The sequence below is a fragment of the Mus caroli genome, chromosome 19 (genome assembly GCF_900094665.2).
Source record: "Mus caroli chromosome 19, CAROLI_EIJ_v1.1, whole genome shotgun sequence".
Taxonomy (NCBI): Eukaryota; Metazoa; Chordata; class Mammalia; order Rodentia; family Muridae; genus Mus; species Mus caroli.
The window spans coordinates 2210370-2232189 of record NC_034588.1 but is presented as its reverse complement, the minus strand read 5'-3'; the positions used below and the strand labels follow the sequence as shown (position 1 = coordinate 2232189).

The following is a 21820-nucleotide window of genomic DNA, read 5'->3' as shown; positions in this document are numbered from 1 at the left end:
CCTGACCCACCCTGAATGGACTCCAGTCACAGTACAGGAGGCCAAAGGCTACTTAGCTACTCTTAGCACCTCTGAACCTGGCAGTGGGGTGTGCCAACCGCCCCAGAGGGGAGAGGGAGAGCTGAAGAGAACCTTAAAAAGCAATGTCACCCGAGGAAACTGTATTTAGCCCACGCGTGGAAAGGGGCTCAGGGTGCTTCGCTGTCCACTATAAAGGTCCATTAGTAAGAAGTTTCAGATGTGACACACTCTGAGCCCAACTGCCCTATTCAACTACCTTGGAACTAACAGTGGCATCCCAACTCAAAAGGAGATGCCACTTACTGGGGGGTAAAGAACAGGAAAACCACCGATCCATCTCCCATCACAGGGTCCCCAAAATCCCAAACCCAAAAGCCACATTGTTAATTAGCCTTTTTATTGTTTTTTTGTTTTGTTTTGTTTTTAAATTGAAGGTCCCTTACTGGTCCTGCTTCCATGAGTGGTCAAGATCAAGGGAAAGGGGAGGGCAGCCAGCTGGGGCAGGGAGGGTCATTTCCACATTTCATTTACACACAGAACTAAACAGACAAGCACAGTCACTATTGTGGTTAGAAGTTGGCAGCATGGGATGGGGAGGGATAAGGAGTAGGGGTGTCGTTAAAAAAAAAAAAATACAGGCTCCCCCCAAACTGGGTGCCTAGGACGGGACTTGGTCTGCTTCAACCCAAGAGGAATCAGAAGATCAAAAGCAGTTTGGGAAGGCCAGAACCGTCAGGGATGGAGGGAGAAGGACGGTCCAGGGGGTGGGAGGGATGTTTGGCAACTGGGGTGAAGGGATAGCCCTCCCCCTGCTGGGATCCCCCCAGCCCCTCCGGTCTGGCAGGAAAGGGGCAGCCTGCAACACCCAAGAGCAGGTCTGGGGCTGTTAAGATGCTCCAGGCAGGGGGCTGGAGGTGGCTCACAAAGGCTTGCCCTCCAGGGAAATGACGGCGCTGCCACCTAGTTTCTCTGCCAGGGTGCAGCGGTCCTTGACCTCCTCGTAGCAGTTAGCTTGTAATTCATGCTTGATTCCTACAGGGTGAAAAGAAAGCAGTGAGCAGGAAGCACTGGGGTGGGGTGGGGTTCTATCTGGGAAGGAGGCATCAGAGCAGATGAGAGGAGGAAGGTAGCCCAGCTAGCAGGAGAATGGAGGACCCTGTTCATCCAGACTGCACCATGACTTTTGCAGACGGGATCCTTACCTGTCAGCTTCTTCTTGATGGCATCCTTGGAGCTGGCATAGATCATTTTGCTCTTAAGGGGTGCATTCTCGGGGGCCCTAAAGACAAAGCAAGGAAAAGGCTGCAGCTACATCCAGGGAATAATGACTCAAGAAAAGAAATCCTAAAGAATATCTTTAGGATATTCTAACAGCAGGGATTTTCTTTTCCTCATTGGTTTTTGTTTTTGAAACACAGGGTCTTTCTGTAGACCAGGTTAGCCTCAAACTCACAGGCATCTGCCTACCTTTGCCTCCCTCAAGCTGGGACTAACGGTGTGGGGACCACCACACCTAGCTCCTCACTGAAAGGGTTGTTACAACCCTGGCGTCCCCAACACCTGGAATAATTTCTGTTAAGCTCTGAGAAAGGGAACCAGAGGCAGGCAGAAGAGCCTGAATACGGAGCTCACCAGAAAATGAACACCAGGTCCTCCTTCTTGCTCTCCTTGGTCTCGTAGGTTGCATCATAGAGTGCATAGCGGCAGTCCTTGTCTGGCAGCATCTTGACAAAAGTGGTGTAGGGGTCGTCCACAGTCTGCCCCACATCTCCTACCAGGATCTCCTTGCCCTCCTCCAGGATGATGTTCTTCTTGTCCTCACTCAGGCAAAAGAGCACCGCCTTCTTGCGTTTCTTCACTTCTTCTGGTGTTGAAGACTTGCGAACTTTCATGTCATTGAACACCTTGATGACACCATCAGAGACAGCCACACCAGAGGCCTGAGGGACAAATCAAATAATATGCCTTATAAGGGAAAGGATTCTGGGGTACTCTTCGCAGTTACCGGAGACCTCAGTCAGAGTAACAAGCCTACTTCTCAGCCCCACACAGATTAGTAATGTCCCTGCAGACTTCGTTCCCTATCCAATTCATCATCTAAGAACCAGTTAGGACAAACCTCCTGCAAGGGAGATCCAATTATCTAGTTCAACATCCCCATAAATGTTAGAACAGTACTTATTAAAAAGAAGACCTTGCCAAGAGTGGTAGAACACGCCTTTCTCTGAGTCTGAAACCAGTCTTAGATCTATAGAATGAGTTCCAGGACAGCAGGGGCAACACAGAGAAATCCTGTCTCTTAAAAAAATAAATAAATGAAAGCCCAAAAGGAAAACAAAAACTTTTGCTGAGTTGTAAACACCAGATTCAAAGAACCCGAAAGATTAAAATGCCAACATAGGGTAGATACAAAAGACCAAACTCCTGGGGCATAGTCTCATCTCCAGGAAAGAGAATCAGAACATCAGAAATTCACAGACACCAAGAGCTGCTCAGTAGTTTATTGCTCATTAGAAATGCAGTCATTGTATAAATGACACTCTTTGCTGCCGAGATCTCCGATACACAAGAATTACAACCCTTAATTAAGGCCCTGCTGGACAACTCCCTGTCATCCAAGAATGGTGAGTCCTTAAAAAAAAAAAAAGACTGACAAATTAATAGGTCAAACTGTGGGGCCCCAAATCGTCGAAAACTTTCTGCTTTGTACGGCCCGCGGGGAAGACCCAATCAGAAATCTACAACCAACCCTCCCCACCACCACCATGGAACTGCAGAGGAAGCTAGCCACGTGATTCACCGCTTCCGGAGTAGGCGGAGAAAGATTGGACTAGGTTCAGGGCCTCCCCAAGAGACACTCGTAGCCCAGAGGCAGCGAGGCGGCGGGACCTCAGATGTCTCGACGCCTAAAGAATCGTCTTTAGGAACAGGCGTAAACGCAGTCAGCTGGAGAGGTAGCTCTGGCCAGTCACTCCAAGCAACATTTTCCGTGCCCTCAGGCTAAGCATAAAAGCTGGGTGGCTTCCGGGCGGTACCCGCCTCGGTCACTTCCCTAAACGCGGCTCCACCCTCGGCCCCATCCGGCAGAGCAGCAAAAGGCCTAACTCGGCTAGAGCTGCAGCCGGGATGGCAGGGCCCGGGCATGTGCGCACGCGCTGTTCTAGCTCTAGCCCGAGGTACAGTGACTAGAGAATGGAGTGTGTAATCGCTCTTTCTAGAAGTGGGGCGATAGCCTGTCCAGGACCCCACTCCGTGACTCGTGATGCAAGGAGGCTCCGGAACCAGCGTCTCAATCAGGTTCCCCGATGCCTCAGCATCTCCCAGAGCCACATCGCGGCCGCCCCCGCCCCTCCCTGACGGCGGAATCCCTGCCACCTGCTGTGGAGACCAACCTAGCCGCAGAGGGAGGATGATGCGGGGAAGGGAACAGCCCTTGGGTGGGGCGCGCGCCGACACCTCGCGCGCTTTTCCCTAGCGGCGCCGGGCCAGGGTTTGGATGCCGCGTGCTCTGGTCCAGCGCGCGCCATCCAGAGCCAGCGAGCGTTGCCCGAGGCCCCGCACACTGGACCCCTCCCCCACGGCCAGTGGCCGCGCTGGCGCAAAGGCGGGATGGGGGAGGGGAGAGGAGCCAGGGGGCGCGCGAGCAACGTCCGAATCGGCCCTTCCCAGCGCCGGGAGGCGCGCACGCGCGGCCTGCCCTTCAATGAGACCCTTAATCTCGCTCGGGGTGCTGGGGGATGGGGTACCAAGACCGTTTCTCTGCCGCCCCCACCCCGCCCGGCGCGCAAGCGACGGATCACGAACCCGCTTCCCTCGGGCGCAGTGGCCTAATGCTCACCATGTTTCCGGAAACGAAAGGGAGACAGAAAGAACGACTGAAGACCTGAGCCGCCGCAGCTGCTGCCGGGATCCGACTGAACGCGGCCTCTCCCGGCCCCTTCCGTTTAGTAGGAGCCGCACAATGAGGGGCGGGGCGGCCTTCCGGCGCTTGCCGCGCGGGCCGACGGGAAGTGAAGTCCAAGGATTTTGCACCGAAATAGAACTTGCTGCTACCGGGTTCCGCAGCGCTTGAGGCGCAGAGTAGGCGGAGGCCCAGAGGCGTGGGCTGTTGCACGGAGAGTGAGCCCATTGGTGCAATGGACCAGAAAACGCTCTGGGCCAGAGGCCCATCGCTTGATAAAAATGACCTGAATATAATTCTCTACTTGAGTCTCTCTTTATCCCAGAAGTTAAGTGTTTTTTGTTCTTTATGGTTCCTGAAAAAAGATTTTGAATCATCAGCTTGGGATCCTCTCCCACAGAAAAGAGAATCGCCAAGTATAACGGTGTCTTCAAGCCAATAGAAATGCTCTCGTAGAGTAAAATTTCAACAAATAGGATTTTTTAAAAAACGGGAAATGCTAACATAAAAAGTTTGAGAGCTTTGGCTTTGTCTAAAGACGTTTGGCAAATTGTTAGATCAAACGTAATTCATGGGGGAAGGATGATGAGTTGTGCACTAAAAACTTCTTTATATCTCTTTTACCACGATACAGGAAAAGGAATACTTCAATTTAGTTCCAGAGTTGATAGGTTTATGATCATTTTAACAAAGACTGAAGAGGATCTCTATGAAAGCAAAAGTTTAAAATAAACTGAGGTGGGAACTCCGGGAGGGTTTCTCTGACCTGAAACGATGACCATGGCCTCAAACTCTTAGAAAAAAAGGGCAAAGTCGCAAACAAGTCAGAGGCAAAGGAAACCGGGGCCCTTGACCTCCCCAAGCTGAATAAAGGGTGTAAAAGAGGAGCTTCCCCAGGAGCGAGGCAGCACGCAGAGGATGCCGGGGGTTGTAGTCAAGGGGTTGTAGTCAGACTGCACCCGTGGGCTACACTGCGGGAGCTCCAGGTGGAGGCCGAAGCTTGACCCCCTCCTCTCCCAAGGGCCCCTCCTAAGGAGAAGGCTGGCTCCACCTTTTTCGAGACTAGCAGTTTCCCAGAGCAACGGGGGGAGGGGCCACGCAGTTACCCTGGAGACGCACTTCTTCCGCCCCCGTCGCGGGATGCCCTAGATGTCCTTATTAGGGCATAAGCCTCCAGAGGGCGTGCCCAGTCCAAGCGCCAGCTGCAGGCTCCTTATAAGGCTGCTTGAGGAAAGAGGCGGGTGCACAAAGCTAGACTGAGAAGAGGGTCTGCGAATTGGGCTCCCGGCGACTTCCGGAGTGACAGCGTGACAGCTGAAGACCGTGCGTTGTTCCCAACACTGAAGGGACCTCTATGTTCTATTGAGCCTTGTGTCCCTCAGCCTGAGACATCCCTGCCCCAGCAAGGTTCCCACCTTCATCCTCCCTGAGGCTCCTTCACTTTTAATGAGCCACAGAAGCGAAGTGTCTAAATAGCATCCCCGGGAGCCAACCATGTGCCCACGTTCGAACTCCCCACCTTCCAGGATACACCTCTTATTCCTCCTTGAAAGGGAGGAATTAAATACACATCTTCGCCATTCAGCTAGCCTGAGTCTTCTGTGCACAAATATCCCCGACTTGGCACATTTCGAGATCTTTCTGTTTCTGCCTTACCTTTTTTTCATTCCTTGTACCCCTTCACCGATGTCCCTCCCACAAATATTCTTGAACTTGTTTGTGTCCGTCTCTCTCCTCCACTTTTCTCAAGCCCTCTTTTTCCCAGCCTCTTCAACGATAGTGAGCCTGAAATAGCCTTATGAGACCTTGAAGCAAGCCAAGTTCAGGTTTCTGAGTGTACCCCACACCGGCCCTCCCAGTCACAGGGGGCGCTGTCCTCCTTTTTAACAGTCAGTACACAAAAAAAGAGTCTGCTCTCGAATTTTTGGGTGAGAGGAAAGGGTGGGTCAAAGCTCCGTGGCCTGGGTGGGGCCTGTCCAAAAGGCTGATGCCGGCGGCGAATGGGGGCGGTCCTAAGGGAAAGGCTATGCACACCGAGCTAGCCTCTTACTGCATAGTACATGGCGAAAGGTCGTTCCATGAGCTGGTGCCCTGCTAGGTTGGAGAGGCCCTACCCTCAAACAAGTGTTCTTATACCAACTGCATTGTCGCGATCCTAGTCTCAGGGGTTTTTTGAGACTCTGAAAGAGCCAGTCTAGTTCTTATGGCGGAGCCGGTCCGCCTGGGCCGGAAGCGTCCGCTGCCTGTTTGCCCCAACCCGCTCTTCGTTCGTTGGCTGACCGAGTGGCGGGACGAGGCAGCCAGCAGGGGGCGCCACACGCGCTTCGTGTTTCAAAAGGTGAGTCCCAGCTGTTTCTGGTGACAGTGCTCTGGCAGAGCCAGGTGATCCGTGAATCCTAGTTTGATAAGCTCTCTTCTCCCTTGTGTTCTTTCTCCAGGCATTGCGCTCCCTCCAACGGTACCCGCTACCATTGCGCAGCGGGAAGGAAGCCAAGATACTCCAGCACTTCGGAGACGGGCTCTGCCGCATGCTGGACGAAAAGCTGAAGCAGCACCTAGCATCGGGCGGTGAGCACCTCGGGGAGTTGGTGTCTCCTAAATTTCTAAAGTGCAGGCTGTGTCTACTCTGGCTTCAAATTACCCCCTCACAACGTGGTTGCTGTTCGACCCAGGACTAGTGGTTGTTGATGCTCCATAAGCCTCCTGGTTCTCAGGAACAGAGCTAGAACAGAGCTAGCTGACTGAGTCTGGTGGCATTGTGAAACAAGTCTGTACCCCCACCGTTTAGGAGGTGGGGGTAGAAGACTCAGGCGTTCAAGAGCATTCTCAATTTCATAGTGAGTTCGAGGCTAGCCTGGGCTACCTGAGACTATCTCCAAAAACATGACTTGGGTTGGGCATGATGATTCGTGCTTTTAATCCCAACACTCAGAAGAAGCAGAGGCAAGAGAATCTTTGTGAGTTCGAGGCCAGCCAGGGCTTGACGCAATGAGCCCCTGCTTCCAAACCAAAACCCCAATTCCGGGGAATCCAGCCCCTACTTCTGGCCTCTTCTAGTATTGCATACAAGTGATACATAGACATACACACAGGTGAAACACTCATACAATAAAACACAAAAACGTTTTAAAATACGACACTCAAATTCACACACTGAGCACCTCCATGTAGGCTCCTCCTGGCAGCCAGACTGTGTGCAGGACTGACTTTCTTCTGATCTCTACAGGTGACAATGCCCTCAGCTCACCAGCTGGAAAGAAGAGAGCCAGCAAAGGGCCACCTGAGCAAGTCCAGGACTCTTCCATTCCAGTGAGGATTGGGAAAGGAAGTAGAAAGCTAAACAGGGGGAGGGGTCGTTGAGCGAAGACTTCTTGGTTTGAGGGGTTGAACAGCCCTGTATCCAGCTCTGATTGATTGAGATTGGCTTGGGACAGTCTCTTACCCTCTTTGAGAGTCACCATCTTAATTCCTAAGTAGGATTATTGGGATCACTGTAGACAGACTTCCAAAGAGAGCTACCAAAAGATCCAGCCCAGGAAGTTGTGGGACGTGTACCATGTTACTGTTCTCCTGGGGTTGGGGCTGGGCCTGGCACATACCCCCAACTTTTGCTCTGGCCACCATCACATTCCAGATTTACTAGGCCTTGTAGCCTCATCTCCCTCTCCAGGCCCATGGGGCCTGCTGAAACCTCAGCTGACGGGCATTGGAATTCAGAGAGCCCCTTTGTTTCTCTCAGGTTCCCACCCAGCCTCAAGCAGGAAGCACCAGTGCTGGCTATTGGCCAGCTCAGAACTCAGGTCCTCGAGAGATCCTGCTGCAACTCTACAGGGAGCACCTGGTGAGCAAGTCAGGCGTGTGGGTGGGGCAAAGCAGCAGGCTCACAGAAATAAGCCTGGACAGCAAGCAAACTGGCCACCCCGTAGCAGGGGGAGGAGCGCTGGACCTGAACCTACGCTCACTTCAACCATTGTTTCAGAATTCTGATGGCCACAGCTTCCTAACCAAAGAGGAGCTGCTGCAGAAGTGTGCCCAGAAGACCCCCAGGGTGAGCATCCGCTGAGAGTGGGCAGGTAGATCCCATGGTAGCTCTCCCTCCGTGGCAGGCACCCTTAGTATGCAGCCTGATCCAAATGTGGCATATGGCTAGGTGCCCGGGAAGTGTAGGCTTGGAATATTAGGGACTCTCTGAGGGTCTCCATCCCTTTCACAGGTAGTGCCTGGAAGTTCGAAACCCTGGCCTGCCCTCCGGGGCCTCCTCCATAGGAACCTCATCCTCAGAACGCATCGGCCAGCCAGGTTGGGCGAGCAGCAGGGAGCACACAGGCAGGGATGGGACACATGCAGGAATTAGGACATTCTTAGCCTCTCTCATGGCCCCGAAAATCTCACGCCTGGTGCTACTGAGCCTGGGGATGGCCAGCCTGCCTGCTACAAAGCCTGATATTGGAGATCTGGAAAGTAAAACCCTCTGAGGGGAGGGGGACGGTGTGGTGCTGAGTGAAGACAGGGGAAGGACTTGGGAGACACATCACAAAGCTGAGACACAACTAGGAAGGTCCTGAGGAAGCTGATCTGAGGGACAAGGACACAGAGGAGATGGGGAGCCATTGAACTTGTATCCAGGCTCACCTAATGGACGGAAGGAGAGTGTGCCAGGGATAAAATGGGACTTCATGTGTCCCTCACCTCCCAGGTATGCACTCACACCAGAGGGTCTGGAGCTGGCCCAGAAGCTGGCCGAGGCGGAAGGCCCGAGCACTCTGCACACTGGCTTTAGGCCAGAGGAACATCACGGAGAGGACTCAGCAGTTCCAGGAGCCACCTTGTCAGAACCGTGAGAGAGAAATGGGGGCAGCCATACCTTTCTCCCTGAGACTAATAGCTGAACCAGTTGCCCCTGTGAATTATGGGAACTACCCTGGCACTGGGGGCTCTGGCCTTATGCATAGCCTCCATTCCATTATAGTGGCACCACCGAGGGGGGCGTCCAGCAGAGGCCACTGGAGCTAAGGCCTAGCGAGTACAGAGTGCTGTTGTGTGTGGACATTGGCGAAACCAGAGGGTAAGGAAATGGGGGAAACTGTAAAAACGACTTGAGGATGCTGGAATGTGGCAAGTGCCGGCTCACCCTGACCTGGCCTTTCTTCTTGAAATATCAGGGCAGGACACAGGCCAGAAATGCTCCGAGAGTTACAAAGGCTGCGTGTGCCCCACACAGTACGCAAGCTACACGTTGGGGACTTTGTATGGGTGGCACAGGAGACCAGACCCAAAGACCCAGGTAAAGGGTCTTGGATAGACAAGGGAGGCTGGCCTAGGTAGAGACAGGGAAGGCAGGAAAGCTCTTCTTGGTTTCTCCGCAGAAAGACCTGGGGAGCTGGTCCTGGACCACATTGTGGAACGCAAGCGGCTAGATGACCTATGCAGCAGCATCATTGATGGCCGCTTTCGGGAGCAGAAGGTGCCTTAGTCAGCCTGCCTCACTCCTTGCTTACCTCAACCTAGAAAAGCTCCCGGGTGGCCTCAAAGCAGAGCCTCCAACCACACCCACTTGAAGCCCCTTTTAAGCCATGCAGATGCACAGTTGAAAAAGCTCTTTCAGCTGGCTGGAGAAAATTAAAGAGCCCTTGAGTACCTAGCCCTAGAGATCTTAGATAAACAAGAGGCAAACCTCTTAAGGTTAGAAATGCAGAGTCTATACCCAAGTCCCGGCAACAGGGCTAACCCTAGGGGTCACAGAGCACAATAGGCCAAGGGAGGTTTGGAGAAAGTATGATGACCGGAGGTTCAGGGCTTTCCTACAGGACTCATAGGACCTACAGGACCAGAGCCTAGTGTGGTGTTGCTTTTAAGATATGAGAGGTGCCAGGCAGTGGAGGCGCATGCCTTTGATCCCAGCACTTGGGAGGCAGAGGCAGGGGGATTTCTGAGTTCAAGGCCAGCCTGGTCTAGGGTGAGTTCCAGGACAGCCAAGGCTACACAGAGAAACACTGTCTCAAACAAAACAAAGCAAAACAAAACAAACAAACAAAGGATGTGAGAGGAGCCAGTAAAGATGAGGATCTGGGTCCCATGCAGTGTTAATGTGTTACTGATGGCTAGCCTGGACACATGGGCATTTGGGCCTAACCCACACTGCTTCTGCCTGCCTTCCTAGTTCCGCCTGAAGCGCTGTGGTCTGGGGCACCGGGTATACTTAGTGGAGGAGCATGGGTCTGTCCGCAACCTTAGCCTTCCCGAGAGCACCTTGCTGCAGGCTGTCACAAACACGCAGGTGAGCTGGGAGGGCAGGACCAGGCTGGCAGATTTTACAGCCCATGGTGCAGGCCAGGAGCTCCCTTCCTGTGTACTCTTCTCCAGGTCATTGATGGCTTTTTTGTGAAGCGAACCATGGATATTAAGGAGTCGGCTGGCTACCTGGCGCTTTTGACAAAGGGCCTGGAAAGACTGTACCAGGTGAGCAGGTGCCTCTATCCAGAACTGGACCCTTGCCTGGTGTTTATTGCCCGAGCAAGGAAAGGTGGGGTCCCAGTTCTTCAGGCCTCCCACTGAGGCCTGGGAAAGGACTAGCTGGGACTTATTCTTCAGAGCCTACCCTAGCCTCAGTCCCCTCTTCCATCAGGGCCACACCCTACGCAGCCGCCCTTGGGGAACCCCAGGGGATGCTGAATCAGAAGCAAAGCCTTCCACACACCCTCTCTGCTCACTCCTCACCTTCAGTGACTTCAATGCAGAAGCTGTCAAGAACAAGGTACCACCCCTGCCTCACCTCTGCTTGGGTGGCCTAGGCCAAGGTCACCCTTAACACAGGCCTACCCCACCCCAGGCCCAGTCTGTGCGAGAAGTATTTGCCCGGCAGCTGATGCAGGTGCGTGGACTGAGTGGGGAGAAGGCCGCAGCCGTGGTGGATCGGTACAGCACCCCTGCCAGGTACACCCCAGAGAGCGGCTGAGGGTAGAGTTCAGCACAACCAGTGCTCATGGAGAATGAGCTTGGCTCTGCGTGGGGACCATGGCAGGCTCTGTCTCAGCGTTTCCCAGGGAGGGAGGGCAGGCAGGATGGAGCAGGGGCTCTTAACACCAGAAACAGGAAATGTGTAGTGTTTAAGATTCCTCCACCCTAGGCTAGACCCCTCCTGCCTTACCTCTCATGTCTCCTAATGCTTGCCCAGATAATCAGCCTTTGTATGCCCTCCCCCCAGTCTCCTGGCTGCTTATGATGCCTGTGCCACCACGAAGGAGCAGGAGATGCTTTTGAGCACCATCAAGTGTGGGCGTCTGCAGAGGTATAGGTAATTACAATCTGGAGAGAAGACTGGGTCACCTGAGGCACCAGGCTGACCTCCTCCTGACTTGTCTTGCAGGAATCTGGGACCCGCTCTGAGCAGGACCCTGTACCAGTTGTACTGCAGCCACAGCCCTCTGAGCTGAGCTATACCAGGAGACGCTCGCTCCTCAGCACCCATCTTCATCTCTACCAAGGCTGGCTAGCCTTTTAGCTGAGGTCCCCTGGGCTTTAATAAAAATCTGGATGTGTGTGGTCTCGGCTGTTAAGGAAGCAATGCCAAGGTCCTTCTGAAATCTACAGGGGTTGGAAGACTACACTGCTGAGCCAACTGTTGTGTGTGGTGGTGCTAGCAGCAGAACCCATAGCTTCATACCTGCTAGGCAATTCCTCTTCCAAAAAGCAATGATCCACAGCCCTGTACAGTGTCCTTACCCACTCCTAAAACCAGCTTGGCCTAAAACTTGCTCTGTAACTCAGTCTAGCCTAGAACTCCCAGTTTTTCTGGGTCTACCTTCCAAGACCTGAACTTAAAAGGTGTGGGCTACCACATCATGGTTCTTTTTAAGGCAAGCTCCTGGGCTTGGAGCACACCCATGGGTTGTGCACACCCATGTTTAATAAGTACTTAACTTACATCGAGCCAGACCCTAAATATGGATGGATGGATGGATAATAGATAAACACTCCTTAGGGGCTGGGAATGTCCTGGTCAGAGAGATGGAGTCAAGATGGCCCCTGGTCAGTAAGTTTCTTTGAGAACAGTGTTCTCAATCCAGCTGCCTCATTCTAGTGACTGGAGACCAGAGGCCTGTACAAATGCAGAGCTTGGGGTAGGGCTAGGATGCTAACCCCAAACTCCTAGCACTGACCGGAACATGGTTCCTGGGCGGAGTATCAGCCAAGCTCTTGAGTGAGGACCTGAGGTACATACTCTTCAGAACTCCCTGCTCGGGCCTTTTTTTTTTTTTTTTTTTTTTACCCCGAGACAGGGTTTCTCTGTGTAGTCCTGGCTGTCCTGGAACTCACTCTGTAGATCAGGCTGGCCTCAAACTCAGAAATCTGCCTGCCTCTGCCTCCCAAGTGCTGGGATTAAAGGCGTGCGCCACCCCGCTGCTCAGGCAATTCTGAAGGATGACCTCAGCCTGACTGGGGAGGACCCCTTGTGTGGAACTCACCTGCCCCTCTCACAGGCCAGCCCCTTCCCGGGCTGAGGTTACTCACCCGCCTCAGCCAGGACTCCTTCTTTCTCCCTTTATTGTCCTTCACATCATAGTCCCTTTAAGCAGAACAGTCATCCCTAAGCCCCCGGGGCTGCTTAAGCTATGGGAGGGGGGAGGGACCCCCACATGACCCTTCCCTGAGGGTCTTCTTCAGAAGGCATAGGCTCCCACAAAGACGGTGAGTCTCAATACAGAGCTGGCCCGGTAGCTCATGAGGGAGTTCATGGTGACCATCTCCAGGTCCAGCACGTACTCCCGGGGGCCCGTCACTGGCCTGGCGAGGACCAGCATGGCGCTGACATTGTTGATTTGCTGCAGGGCACAGTGGACAGCAGAACATAGAGATGGTGTTAGCCTATGAGCCAGGACCCTCCCCCAGCAACACCCGGCTTCCCGTGGCCTGAAGTCAGGAAAGTCTGACGAGGCCCCAGCTCAAGTCCTTCCCTAGCTCTAACCTGTAGACCTTTCTCTCCCTGCCACTTGCTCTCCTCGGCAGTTCCTTCCTGCCCCCTAGTCACCTCAACTTTCCCTCCATCATGACCTCCTGATGACTCAGTCTGGGGATGATGGGCCTTTGGTCCCTCAGGAGTATTCAGTTCTCGCTCGGACAATTGGTGCTGAGGAAGAACTGAGGGCCTAGGAATAGAGGAATGTTCTGCCATGGAGCTGGGAGGTGAGCCCCAAAGCAATTTTTGATGCCAAACATCTCAGTGCCTATGGCAGCATAAGGACCCATGTGCAAGAGCCCTCACACCTGCGCCAGCATCCCTACTGTCTTCCCTTTGCCAGCAGACTGGAGTCTGATCCCAGCCCTGCAGAAACTACATTTCTTGTTTTCTGTATAAGGAAGTCAAAGCCAGGCAGGAGAAAGCAGTACTGGGAGTCAGACCCCACTAACCGACCGTTCCTTAGAACTGCCTGTAGCATGCTTACTAGGAAACATCTCTGACTTCTGACACGGCCCCTGCTTCCTAGGACAGGGCTTTGGGAGAAGAGGCACGGCAGCTCCCACTTACACGACTTCAGACCTCCTATTTTAGATTACTTGAGTCAGTTGAGTGTGGGTAAAGAAGCACCTTACCCTAATGTAGAAGTCCCCCTGTGTGTTTCCAGAACGGATCTGAAAGGCATTGTAGGCACCAGGGTAGACAGAGGTTGCCTGGATCTGAAACACGTCAGCAGGCACACTTCGCTCTGAGGTGATGCTCATGTAGCGGTGCACAATGGATGAAGGCTGCTCTCGACAAAGGGGATTGGAGGCAGGACAGAGGCAGCGGCTAGAGACCCCAAGATGGGACAGGAATGAGGGCTGGGCCCATTCCCCAAATACCCGAGACGTCATGAGTCCTCACCAACCCGATTAAACCAGTTAGCCCCACAGACCTCTGGAGTTACCGCAGCAAACTGCCATCAGGTTGACTCACTTGTCTGACACTTGGACATAGGGCTCCACACAACGGTTGGTGTCCACACAGCGGTAACCCCCATGGAAGTTGACACAGGTTTGGGCCTCAGAACATTGGTGTGCACCTGTTTCACACTCGTCAATATCTGTGCCAAGAGGGGTGGAGTTGGACTCTAGGACTCACAGTAAGCTCCCAGCCTCTCAACTCCTGCCCACCAAGCACCTGTACCTTGGCAGAGCCTTGTAGCCAACAGCTGGTAGCCTTGTGGGCAGTGACAGGCGAAGCGGCCTGGCTCGTTGACACAGCGGTACTGGCAGAGGTAACTGGAGTAGCCGCACTCATCGATATCTGAGGGAGGGCGGGGATGAGGACCCTGGGCCAAGGGGAGGCCTCACAACTGAGTCCCACAGACCTTGACCAAGAGAGAGGAAGCCCGGCACCCCCATAAGGCTGGATGTGGGAAGAGAGAAGGAAAGAAGGAACCCACAGTGCTCGGGGGTGGGGCTGAGGTTTCAGAGGCAGGTTGGGGGCTGGGGATAACTCAGTGGCGAGTACTTGCCTAACGCGCTTGAAGCTCTAGGTTCCATCTCAGCAAGGAAAGGGAGAGGAAAAAGAAAAGAGAAAGAATAGAAAGGTTTGAAGCTTGGCATGGTGCTATATGTCTATAATCCCAGCATTTGGGAGGTAGCGGCAGGAGGAGTATACCAAGTTAAAGGCCAGCCTGGTCCACATAGGAAGCCAAGCCAGGATTATATCAAGATCAAGGCCAGCCAGGGTTACATAACAAGACCATGCCTTGAAAAACAAACAGTGGGGTGTTTGATCCCAACATCTCGGAGGCAGAGGCAGAAGCAGGCAGATCGGTTTGAGGCAGCCTGGTCTACTACATAAGAGACTGCAGGCCAGCCAGGGCTACACAGCGAGACCCTGTCTTACAACAAGGAACCTTCCAGCATGCGGAGCACCTCTCTTCCCCAGGACTTTAAGACTTAACAAAGCATTCGCCTAACATGGTGGCCTGTGCCTTTGATTCTAGCACTACCCAACAGATCTCTGTAGACTAGCCTGGTCTACACAGAGAGCTTTATAACAGCCGGGGTTACATGGACTCTGTCTTTAAAAGCAGCAAGAATCTAGAGGCTTGGGCCTAAGTCCTACTAACCCATTTTAGAAAGGGTCCACATTGTGCCAGTCAAATGAGCAGGTGCCCCAAGGGGATAACTGCTCTGCTCTTTTCAAGTTTTGCAATCTGCAGTCAGAATGCCCAGACTTGGACTAAGTGTGTGCCCCCCACCCCACCCGAGCAGCATCCTATCTCTTTGCTTTTGTTCCTTTCACACAGCCGAACACCAATGATCCCGTGCTTCCCGGTAAAGCATAAAGTAAATGAGGGCATTGCCAGGTAACACAGTGAGACGCCTGGGCTCACACCCCAGCCCGGCTCATCTTGCCCATCTGAACTTGGACAGGTCACGTCAATCTCATAAGTGGAAAGATGAAAGTCAGCACTTTCTCTCTGCTTGCTTTCCACAGTTCTGCCAACCTGGAGGAATACAATGTCCTGTTTTACAAAAGTAAATCATCCCTGGCCAGACTAAATGAGACTGAAAAATTTAAGTGATAAACTTCCCACTATTTCTGCCTGAGACTTGATGGAGCCTGTTATCACTGCCCCTAATACTCCAAATAACCTGTCTGCAGTAGACATGTGCCCAGAAAGAAGAGAAAACTGTTCCCAGTGTAGGATTCCAATGCAAGTCAGCAACTTTCAGGAAGACTGGCACCTCCATCCTTCTCTGTCTCTCTGGCAAGCTTCAGAAGCCCCTAGCACAGCATCCCCTCAAGCTGGGAGTGCCAAACGACAAGCTCAAGACGGAGCTTAGGGAGGCCTGTGAGTGCAAGGAGACGTGCGGAAGCCCAAGCAAATGACTATGCATCTGGGGTTGGTCCAATATGTTGCAAGTGCTAGGTAGGGGGCAGGGCGGGGATGCTGCATCCAGTAGCACAAGTGACTCTCACCGCTGCAGGAGAAGCCATCCCGGTGCAGCTCATAGCCCTGGTTGCAGCGACACAGGAAGGTCCCATAGGAGTTGAAACAGCGCTGCTCACATGGGGCTCCCATGTCACACTCATTCACATCTGAGGGTGCGAGGACAAACAGGAGGGTGAGAGCAGGGACACAGCCCACCCCCACCCCCCCCAAACACACACACACACTCGACTTGGGCTCAAGAAGAAGATCGTGCCCCCACCTCACACACCTCCACCCAGGATCCCAGAACCTTGTCTGGCACAGCCTTACCCACACAAGAGCGGTTGTTAGGTCCCAACTGGAAGCCTGGCTCACACTGGCATCGAAAAGAGCCCGGCAGGTTCACACATCGGTGCTGGCAGTAGCGGTAGCGACACTCATCTATGTCTGAGATGGAGGCAGGGAGGGAAAGTAGAACACAGGCCAGGTGGGGCCTGAGCTGGCTCACCTCAGCATCCACCCCTGCCTGCCCTCGTCAGGGAGCTGGGCTGAGTCACCCACATTTAGTCTTCTGTGTCTAGTGACAGGAGTGCACTAGTAGCAGAGGACTGGGGTGAGGTAAGGCATCAGATCAGGAGCCAGACCAAGGTCACAGAACAAGAACCTAGCAGAGGGCTGGTGAGATGGCTCAGTGGGTAAGAGCACCCGACTGCTCTTCCAAAGGTCCAGAGTTCAAATCCCAGCAACCACATGGTGGCTCACAACCATCCGTAACGAGATCTGGCACCCTCTTCTGGAGTGTCTGAAGACAGCTACAGTGTACTTACATATAATAAATAAATAAATCTTTAAAAAAAAAAAAAGAACCTAGCAGAGCTACTCAGAACTCACCCACACATTCGGGTCCAATTTTTCGGTAGCCATCAGGGCAGGTGCACTGGTAGGAGCCAGGAAGGTTATGGCAGTCCTGACTAGGACGACAGTCATGCAGAGCCTGGGTACACTCGTCCACATCTGTGAGAGACACCATTCAGCCTTTGCCTGGAGGTCCCCCATGTGTTCCTGACCATGTGAGGTATCTCAGTTTGGGAGGAGGCGGACCGCCCTAGACTCCATTCACATGGGCACGTGGGTGGTTGGCACTAAATCATGGATGTGTAATTCAGATCATCCCAATAGTANAAAAAAAAAAAAAAAAAAAAAGAGTCCACCAAGGAGTCACTAGGAGAAGTACCCATTAGGAGAGCATATTAAAATAAGGCCTTGTGGGGTCTGGTGGCACACACCTTTAACTCCGCCACTGGGGGAGGACGTGGGGGGCAGAGGCAAGAGGATCTCTGTGGGTTCCAAGCTAGTTGTAGCTAGAGCTACAGAATGAGACACTGTCTTAAAAATAAATAAATACACAAACAAACAAAACCTTGTCCATTTACACCCCTCAGCTGACTCTAGGGCCAGGGTCTTTCCTCCTCCAAGGCCAAGGGTTCCCAAGGCTGACTCCAGATCAAAAAGCTGCCAGAGGCTGCGAGCAGAGCTCCTGTGTGTCTGTACAGGAAATGAGGGGCTGCTAGGGCCTTCCTGGGCCTGCAGGCCATGCTAAGCCTGCAGTAGATGATGATTTGGATCTGTCTCTGAGGAGCCAGAGGGAAGAAGGAGCATGCGGCCTGGGGTATTCTACAGGGAACATTACTTTTATTAATTAATTAATTAGCTAACTTTTTGAGATAAGAGCTCACCCAGCTCAGGTCGTCCTCAATCAAAGCCCTACGGCTGAGGGTAACCTTTACCTTTGGACCTCCCTGCTCACATCTCCCGTTGGTGGGACTACAAGTGTCTGCTACCACACTTGCTTTTGTGGTGGTGGGGATCAAATCCAGAAACTGTCTCAAAATCGCCCCCCAAAAGAAAACAAAAAAAATAAAAAACAAAACAACAACAAAGACTAGGGAGGACCAAAAAGTAGAAGATGAAAACAAACGAGAATGACGCGTGCCGAGAGGTGACACCATGATGGAACGCATTACGTTGTACAGTAAATACAAAATTAGTTTAAAAATAAAAAAAAAAAAAAGTCAGGAATGGTAACACACGCCTTTAATCCCAGCACTTGGGAGGCAGAGGCAGGCGGATTTCTGAGTTCGAGGCCAGCCTGGTCTACAGAGTGAGTTCCAAGACAGCCAGGGCTACACAGAGAAACCCTATCTAAACCGCGTGGAAGCCCAGGCACCAGCCCAGCCCTTGCTTACCCACACAGCTCTCCTGTTCATCAGGCTCATAGCCCTGCGGGCAAGGGTTTGGTTGTTGAGCACCAGCCGCTGGCGGTGGAGGGCCTTCACCATGGAGATCACTGATGACCGCAGCAGAGCGAGGCAGACACAAATAGCCCCCGTAGTGGTTGATGCATTTCATCTCACCCTTGCAAGCCTCCGGGATGGTCAGGCACTCATTGACATCTGCAGAGAGGGGCCTGCTGGGCACAGCCAGTCACCTGGGCTGGCCCTGGAGGGAGTGGGAGGTGGATGCCCAACTTGGCCTTCTCTAAGCTGAGCAACAGAGCAAGACTTTCTCTCTGCTCGGCAAACTAAGGCTGCTGACCCAGAAGCCCTGCCAGGGATTGGCAGGACTGGGTATGGGGCCCCCTGTTTCACACTGGTATCTCCATTCTCCTACCTCCTCAAATCCCTGCCTCTACCTTTGCCCAAGAGAAATTTTGCAGGCCTCCCGACCCACGGGGCATGCCCTGCTCTCCCAGGCTGCATTGGGATAAAGAGCTGGGCTACGAGAGTACAGTGCAGTCCAGGTGTGCATATTTCCTTCTCTCTGGGCAATAGCCAGGTGCTCCCTTCCCTCCTGCAGGATAGAGGCCGTTTGTCCAGCTTCTTGAAGGGGCAGGGCTCCTAACTGAGTGGCACAAGGGAAGCATGGCTGGCTACCAAGCTGGACAGGGAAAAGGGCCATCAAGTTCCTGCAGCAGCTCTGGGAGGTAAAGTATCCCTGGGAAACAACAACCCCCTTCCCAGTTCCTGAAGATGGCTAGTACCCCAGACAGAGACTCACCCCGGCAGTGCTGGCTGTCTGCATCCCATTCATAGCCATCTGTGCATTCCTGGAAGGGAACCCGATGTGGCCAGTGACCACCCTGGCTGTCTCCACCAACTAGCCAGGCCAAGACCAGGGCCTGAGTTCAGAGTCAAGCTCGGGTCAGCTCCACACAATGGCCTCCAGCTTTCCACCAACCAAGCCGGGGAGAATCTTGCCCAGAAGCAGCCTCCCCAGGATCCTGGTCTCGCTGTCCTTCCCATCCCATCCCAAGCTGGTGACCCCACGGTCCCCACCGTGTAGCTGTCCGGCTCCTCGGGATCCTGTGGGGACGCTGCTCCCAAGAGCAACAGCAGAAACGCCCAGAGCAGCAAAGACCCGGGGAGGCAGGAGGCAAAAGGGAGCATCCTGAGGCTGGGAGGTGGTGGGCAGAAGTCAGGGGTTTCTGCCACAGCACCCCCCATTCCCTCTATCTGGAAGGGGAGCCTGGGTCCCAGCTGTCGTCTCAGAACTGTGCTGAGGCTGGAACCTTCCAGGGCTGGGGACCGAATCCTTTCGCAGGCCTGTGGCCCAGGCCCGCAATCCCGGACCGCCCCGCCCCCGCCCCGCGGGTCGTGAAGCGCAGGCCTCCCCGCTCCGCGCAGCACCGACTCGGCCGCCACACGGCTCGCGCCCTCCCTCCGCTGGAGGCCACTCACGCGTCGGGCGGGCGGACGGACGGACGGACCGCACAGCTCACTGGACGCGCGGCCCCAGGAAGCGCCCCCCCCCCCCCCCCCCCGCCCGCCGGCCGCGGCCCACCCCGGCGCCTCCGCCCGCCCTTCGGCGGATTCCTGAGCCCGCGCCAGGGGGAGGGACCCCGACCCCCCGGCTTCTCCGCCCCGGCCGGCCACAGGCCCCCACCCGGTCCCCCGCGGCGCTGCCTGGAGTCGCCTGCGGACGCCCAGCCAGTTTCCCAAAGTTTGGATCCTTAGGCCACTGACCTTGATGCTTGGCCCCCAAACTCACCTAAGGACCCCGGGTCTTCACTCAAAATGTTATTCTGCCCACCTAGACCCTATCTAACCTGTGCCTCCAGAATCCCATGCTGTGCATTCGCACCTCCGTGTAACCCGATTCTGCGCCTCCTAGAACGTACTAGGCATTTAATCCTCAGCTCTTCAAATTCTACTCCTTTCAGAATTTTATCCACTGTTAAACCATCATCACTTAGATGTCCTAAAACTTCATCCAAGGTTTCCGGACCCTCGTCCAACTTAATTAATTGTCCAAATTAATTGTCCAATTCCCTCTGCATCCACATCTACGGCCTCCAGGTGGTCTCTTTACTTGGGGTACTGCTTCCCCAAGCCCTGCCAGCGCAAAGCTACAGTAATATGGGGGAGAGGGCAGCAGTAGTCTTGGCCCGAAATGAATGGAAGCCCCTGGGAAGGCGGGCAAGCTTGAACTTGGGTGCGGAGGACACTAGGGCCCAGTGCCAGCCCTTTCCCGAGCCTCTTCCCATCCAAGTCCCCCACCCAGTTTCCGCCTCCGCCCCCAGCGGAGATCATGCCTTGGAGGCGGAGTCTGGGTGCCTCCGGCGCCCAGGAAGGGGTGAATGGGCGGGACTTCGCGTTGCCCACGTCTCAAGGCGGGCCTAGACGGGAAAGGGTTGCGTGTCCAGGGTTCCCGTGCCTGGCCCAGACCGCTAGCGGCAATAACCCGGCCTTCCTTCCTTTCCCTTACCCAACCTCTTTCCATCTTTTTTGTTTGTTTGTTTTTGTTTTGTCTTTTTGAGACAGGGTCTCACACTGTAACTCTGACTGTTCTGGAACTCACTAAGTAGATGAGGCCTCGAACTCACAAAGATCCGCCTGTTTCTGCCTCCTAGGTTCTGGGATGAAAGGTGTGCACTACCATGCGCCGCTCTAATTAGCTAGATTGCTTGGCCAGAGTGCTCTTAGGTCTGCCAGTCTTCACCTCCCTGGCCCTCTAAGGGTTACAAACCTACATCACCACTATAGCTGGCCTTTATGCTAGGGCTGGAAATCTGAACCCAGACCTCATGCTGTGTAGCAAGCGATTTACCCAATAAGACATTTCCTCAGCTTCCATCGCCTTGATTAGAAAAAAGAAAAAAAAGAAAAAAATTAACGGGCTGGAGAGGTGGCTCGGCGGTTAAGAGCAATGACTGCTCTTCCAGAGGTCCTGAGTTCAATTTCCAGTAACCACATGGTGGCTCACAACCATCTGTAATGGGGATTTGATGCCCTCTTCTGGTGTGTCTGAAGACAGCAACAATGCACTCACATACATGAAATAAATTAATAATCTTTAAAAAAAAGAAAAAAAGAAAAAATTAACTTTTAATGATGCATATATATGTGTATCTGTGTGTTGTGTTGGTACATACACCCGAGTGCAGGTGTCCACAGAGGCCAGCAGTGTCCCCTGGATTTGGAATTACAGGAAGTTGTTAACTGCCGGATGTGGGAACCAATCTCAGGTCACCTGGAAGAGGAATACTGGAGCCATTTCTCCAGCACTGACTTTTTTTAAGCAATAGAGGGTGAGGGGTGTAGCTCAGTAGCATCCTGCTTGCTTAGCATTATCAAGATCCAAAGTTCAATCCCAGTAACTAACTCCTGACACACACGTGTGTGTGTGTGTGTGTATGGATGTGAATGTATGTATGTGAGTGTAAGAGTGTGAGTGTGTTAATGTGTGTGTGTGTGAATGTCTGTGTATGTAAGTGTATGAGTATATGTGAATGTATGTGTGAGTGTAGAGTGTTCATGTGTGTGAATGTCTGTGTATGTGAGTGTATGTTATGAGTATATGTGAATATATAAGTGTGAATGTGAGTGTAGAGTGTGCATGTGAGCCGGGCGTGGTGGCGCATGCCTTTAATCCCAGCACTTGGGAGGCAGAGGCAGGTGGATTTCTGAGTTTGAGGCCAGCCTGGTCTACAGAGTGAGTTCCAGGACAGCCA

The 21820-nt window shown here is 53.4% G+C and overlaps 3 protein-coding genes across 13 annotated transcripts; 1 reads left to right on the top strand and 2 right to left on the bottom strand.

Moving 5' to 3' along the window:
• Positions 1–401: 401 nt before the first annotated feature.
• Positions 402–4002, bottom strand: Cfl1 (cofilin 1). The gene is made up of 4 exons (XM_021151510.2): positions 3860–4002; positions 1654–1961; positions 1224–1300; positions 402–1053 (listed from the first exon to the last, which is right to left on the bottom strand). Exons 1-4 carry the CDS (start codon positions 3860–3862, stop codon positions 941–943), a joined length of 501 nt encoding a protein of 166 aa, XP_021007169.2. The 5' UTR covers positions 3863–4002; the 3' UTR covers positions 402–940.
• A 1874-nt stretch (positions 4003–5876) lies between these two features.
• On the top strand, positions 5877–11478 carry Mus81 (MUS81 structure-specific endonuclease subunit). 2 transcript variants are annotated; one of them, XM_021151702.2, is made up of 16 exons: positions 5877–6260; positions 6361–6490; positions 7149–7231; positions 7662–7763; positions 7902–7970; positions 8136–8221; positions 8619–8759; positions 8892–8987; positions 9085–9206; positions 9289–9386; positions 10083–10199; positions 10286–10381; positions 10548–10676; positions 10752–10855; positions 11127–11210; positions 11289–11478. In XM_021151702.2, the coding sequence occupies exons 1-16, from the start codon at positions 6126–6128 to the stop codon at positions 11353–11355; spliced, it is 1659 nt and encodes a 552-aa protein (XP_021007361.1). In that variant the 5' UTR covers positions 5877–6125; the 3' UTR covers positions 11356–11478. The 2 variants fall into 2 exon arrangements, with proteins under 2 accessions (XP_021007361.1, XP_021007360.1); XM_021151701.2 differs by having other exon boundaries at positions 11127–11216.
• Positions 11479–12431: 953 nt separating this feature from the next.
• Positions 12432–20326, bottom strand: Efemp2 (EGF containing fibulin extracellular matrix protein 2). Of its 10 annotated transcripts, none has more exons than XM_029472888.1 (11): positions 19858–20325; positions 19146–19183; positions 18868–18916; positions 18057–18309; positions 16702–16824; positions 16141–16257; positions 15858–15977; positions 14067–14186; positions 13857–13983; positions 13514–13709; positions 12432–12744 (listed from the first exon to the last, which is right to left on the bottom strand). In XM_029472888.1, the coding sequence occupies exons 4-11, from the start codon at positions 18217–18219 to the stop codon at positions 12583–12585; spliced, it is 1128 nt and encodes a 375-aa protein (XP_029328748.1). In that variant the 5' UTR covers positions 18220–18309; positions 18868–18916; positions 19146–19183; positions 19858–20325; the 3' UTR covers positions 12432–12582. The 10 variants fall into 10 exon arrangements, with proteins under 10 accessions (XP_029328748.1, XP_029328744.1, XP_029328746.1 ...); XM_029472884.1 differs by having other exon boundaries at positions 18057–18277; XM_029472886.1 differs by lacking the exon at positions 19858–20325 and adding an exon at positions 19548–19564 and having other exon boundaries at positions 18057–18277.
• Between the last annotated feature and the right edge of the window lie 1494 nt (positions 20327–21820).

What these genes read in the sequence shown, in the direction of transcription:
- Cfl1 (XM_021151510.2), bottom strand. An exon ending in GACCTGGTGTTCATTTTCTG is followed by an intron (nt 1,301 to 1,653) that starts GTGAGCTCCGTA and finishes CTTTGTCTTTAG; the next exon opens with GGCCCCCGAGAATGCACCCC. An exon ending in CATCAAGAAGAAGCTGACAG is followed by an intron (nt 1,054 to 1,223) that starts GTAAGGATCCCG and finishes TTCACCCTGTAG; the next exon opens with GAATCAAGCATGAATTACAA.
- Mus81 (XM_021151701.2), top strand. Translation starts at nt 6,126, where the DNA reads ATGGCGGAGCCGGTCCGCCTGGGCCGGAAGCGTCCGCTGCCTGTTTGC. An exon ending in TCCAGGACTCTTCCATTCCA is followed by an intron (nt 7,232 to 7,661) that starts GTGAGGATTGGG and finishes TGTTTCTCTCAG; the next exon opens with GTTCCCACCCAGCCTCAAGC. An exon ending in GGGCGTCTGCAGAGGTATAG is followed by an intron (nt 11,217 to 11,288) that starts GTAATTACAATC and finishes CTTGTCTTGCAG; the next exon opens with GAATCTGGGACCCGCTCTGA.
- Efemp2 (XM_021151746.2), bottom strand. Translation starts at nt 19,313, where the DNA reads ATGGGGGGTGCTGTGGCAGAAACCCCTGACTTCTGCCCACCACCTCCC. An exon ending in AGACAGCCAGCACTGCCGGG is followed by an intron (nt 18,264 to 18,867) that starts GTGAGTCTCTGT and finishes CCCTCTCTGCAG; the next exon opens with ATGTCAATGAGTGCCTGACC. An exon ending in AGGGGGACTTCTACATTAGG is followed by an intron (nt 12,745 to 13,513) that starts GTAAGGTGCTTC and finishes TGTGCCCTGCAG; the next exon opens with CAAATCAACAATGTCAGCGC.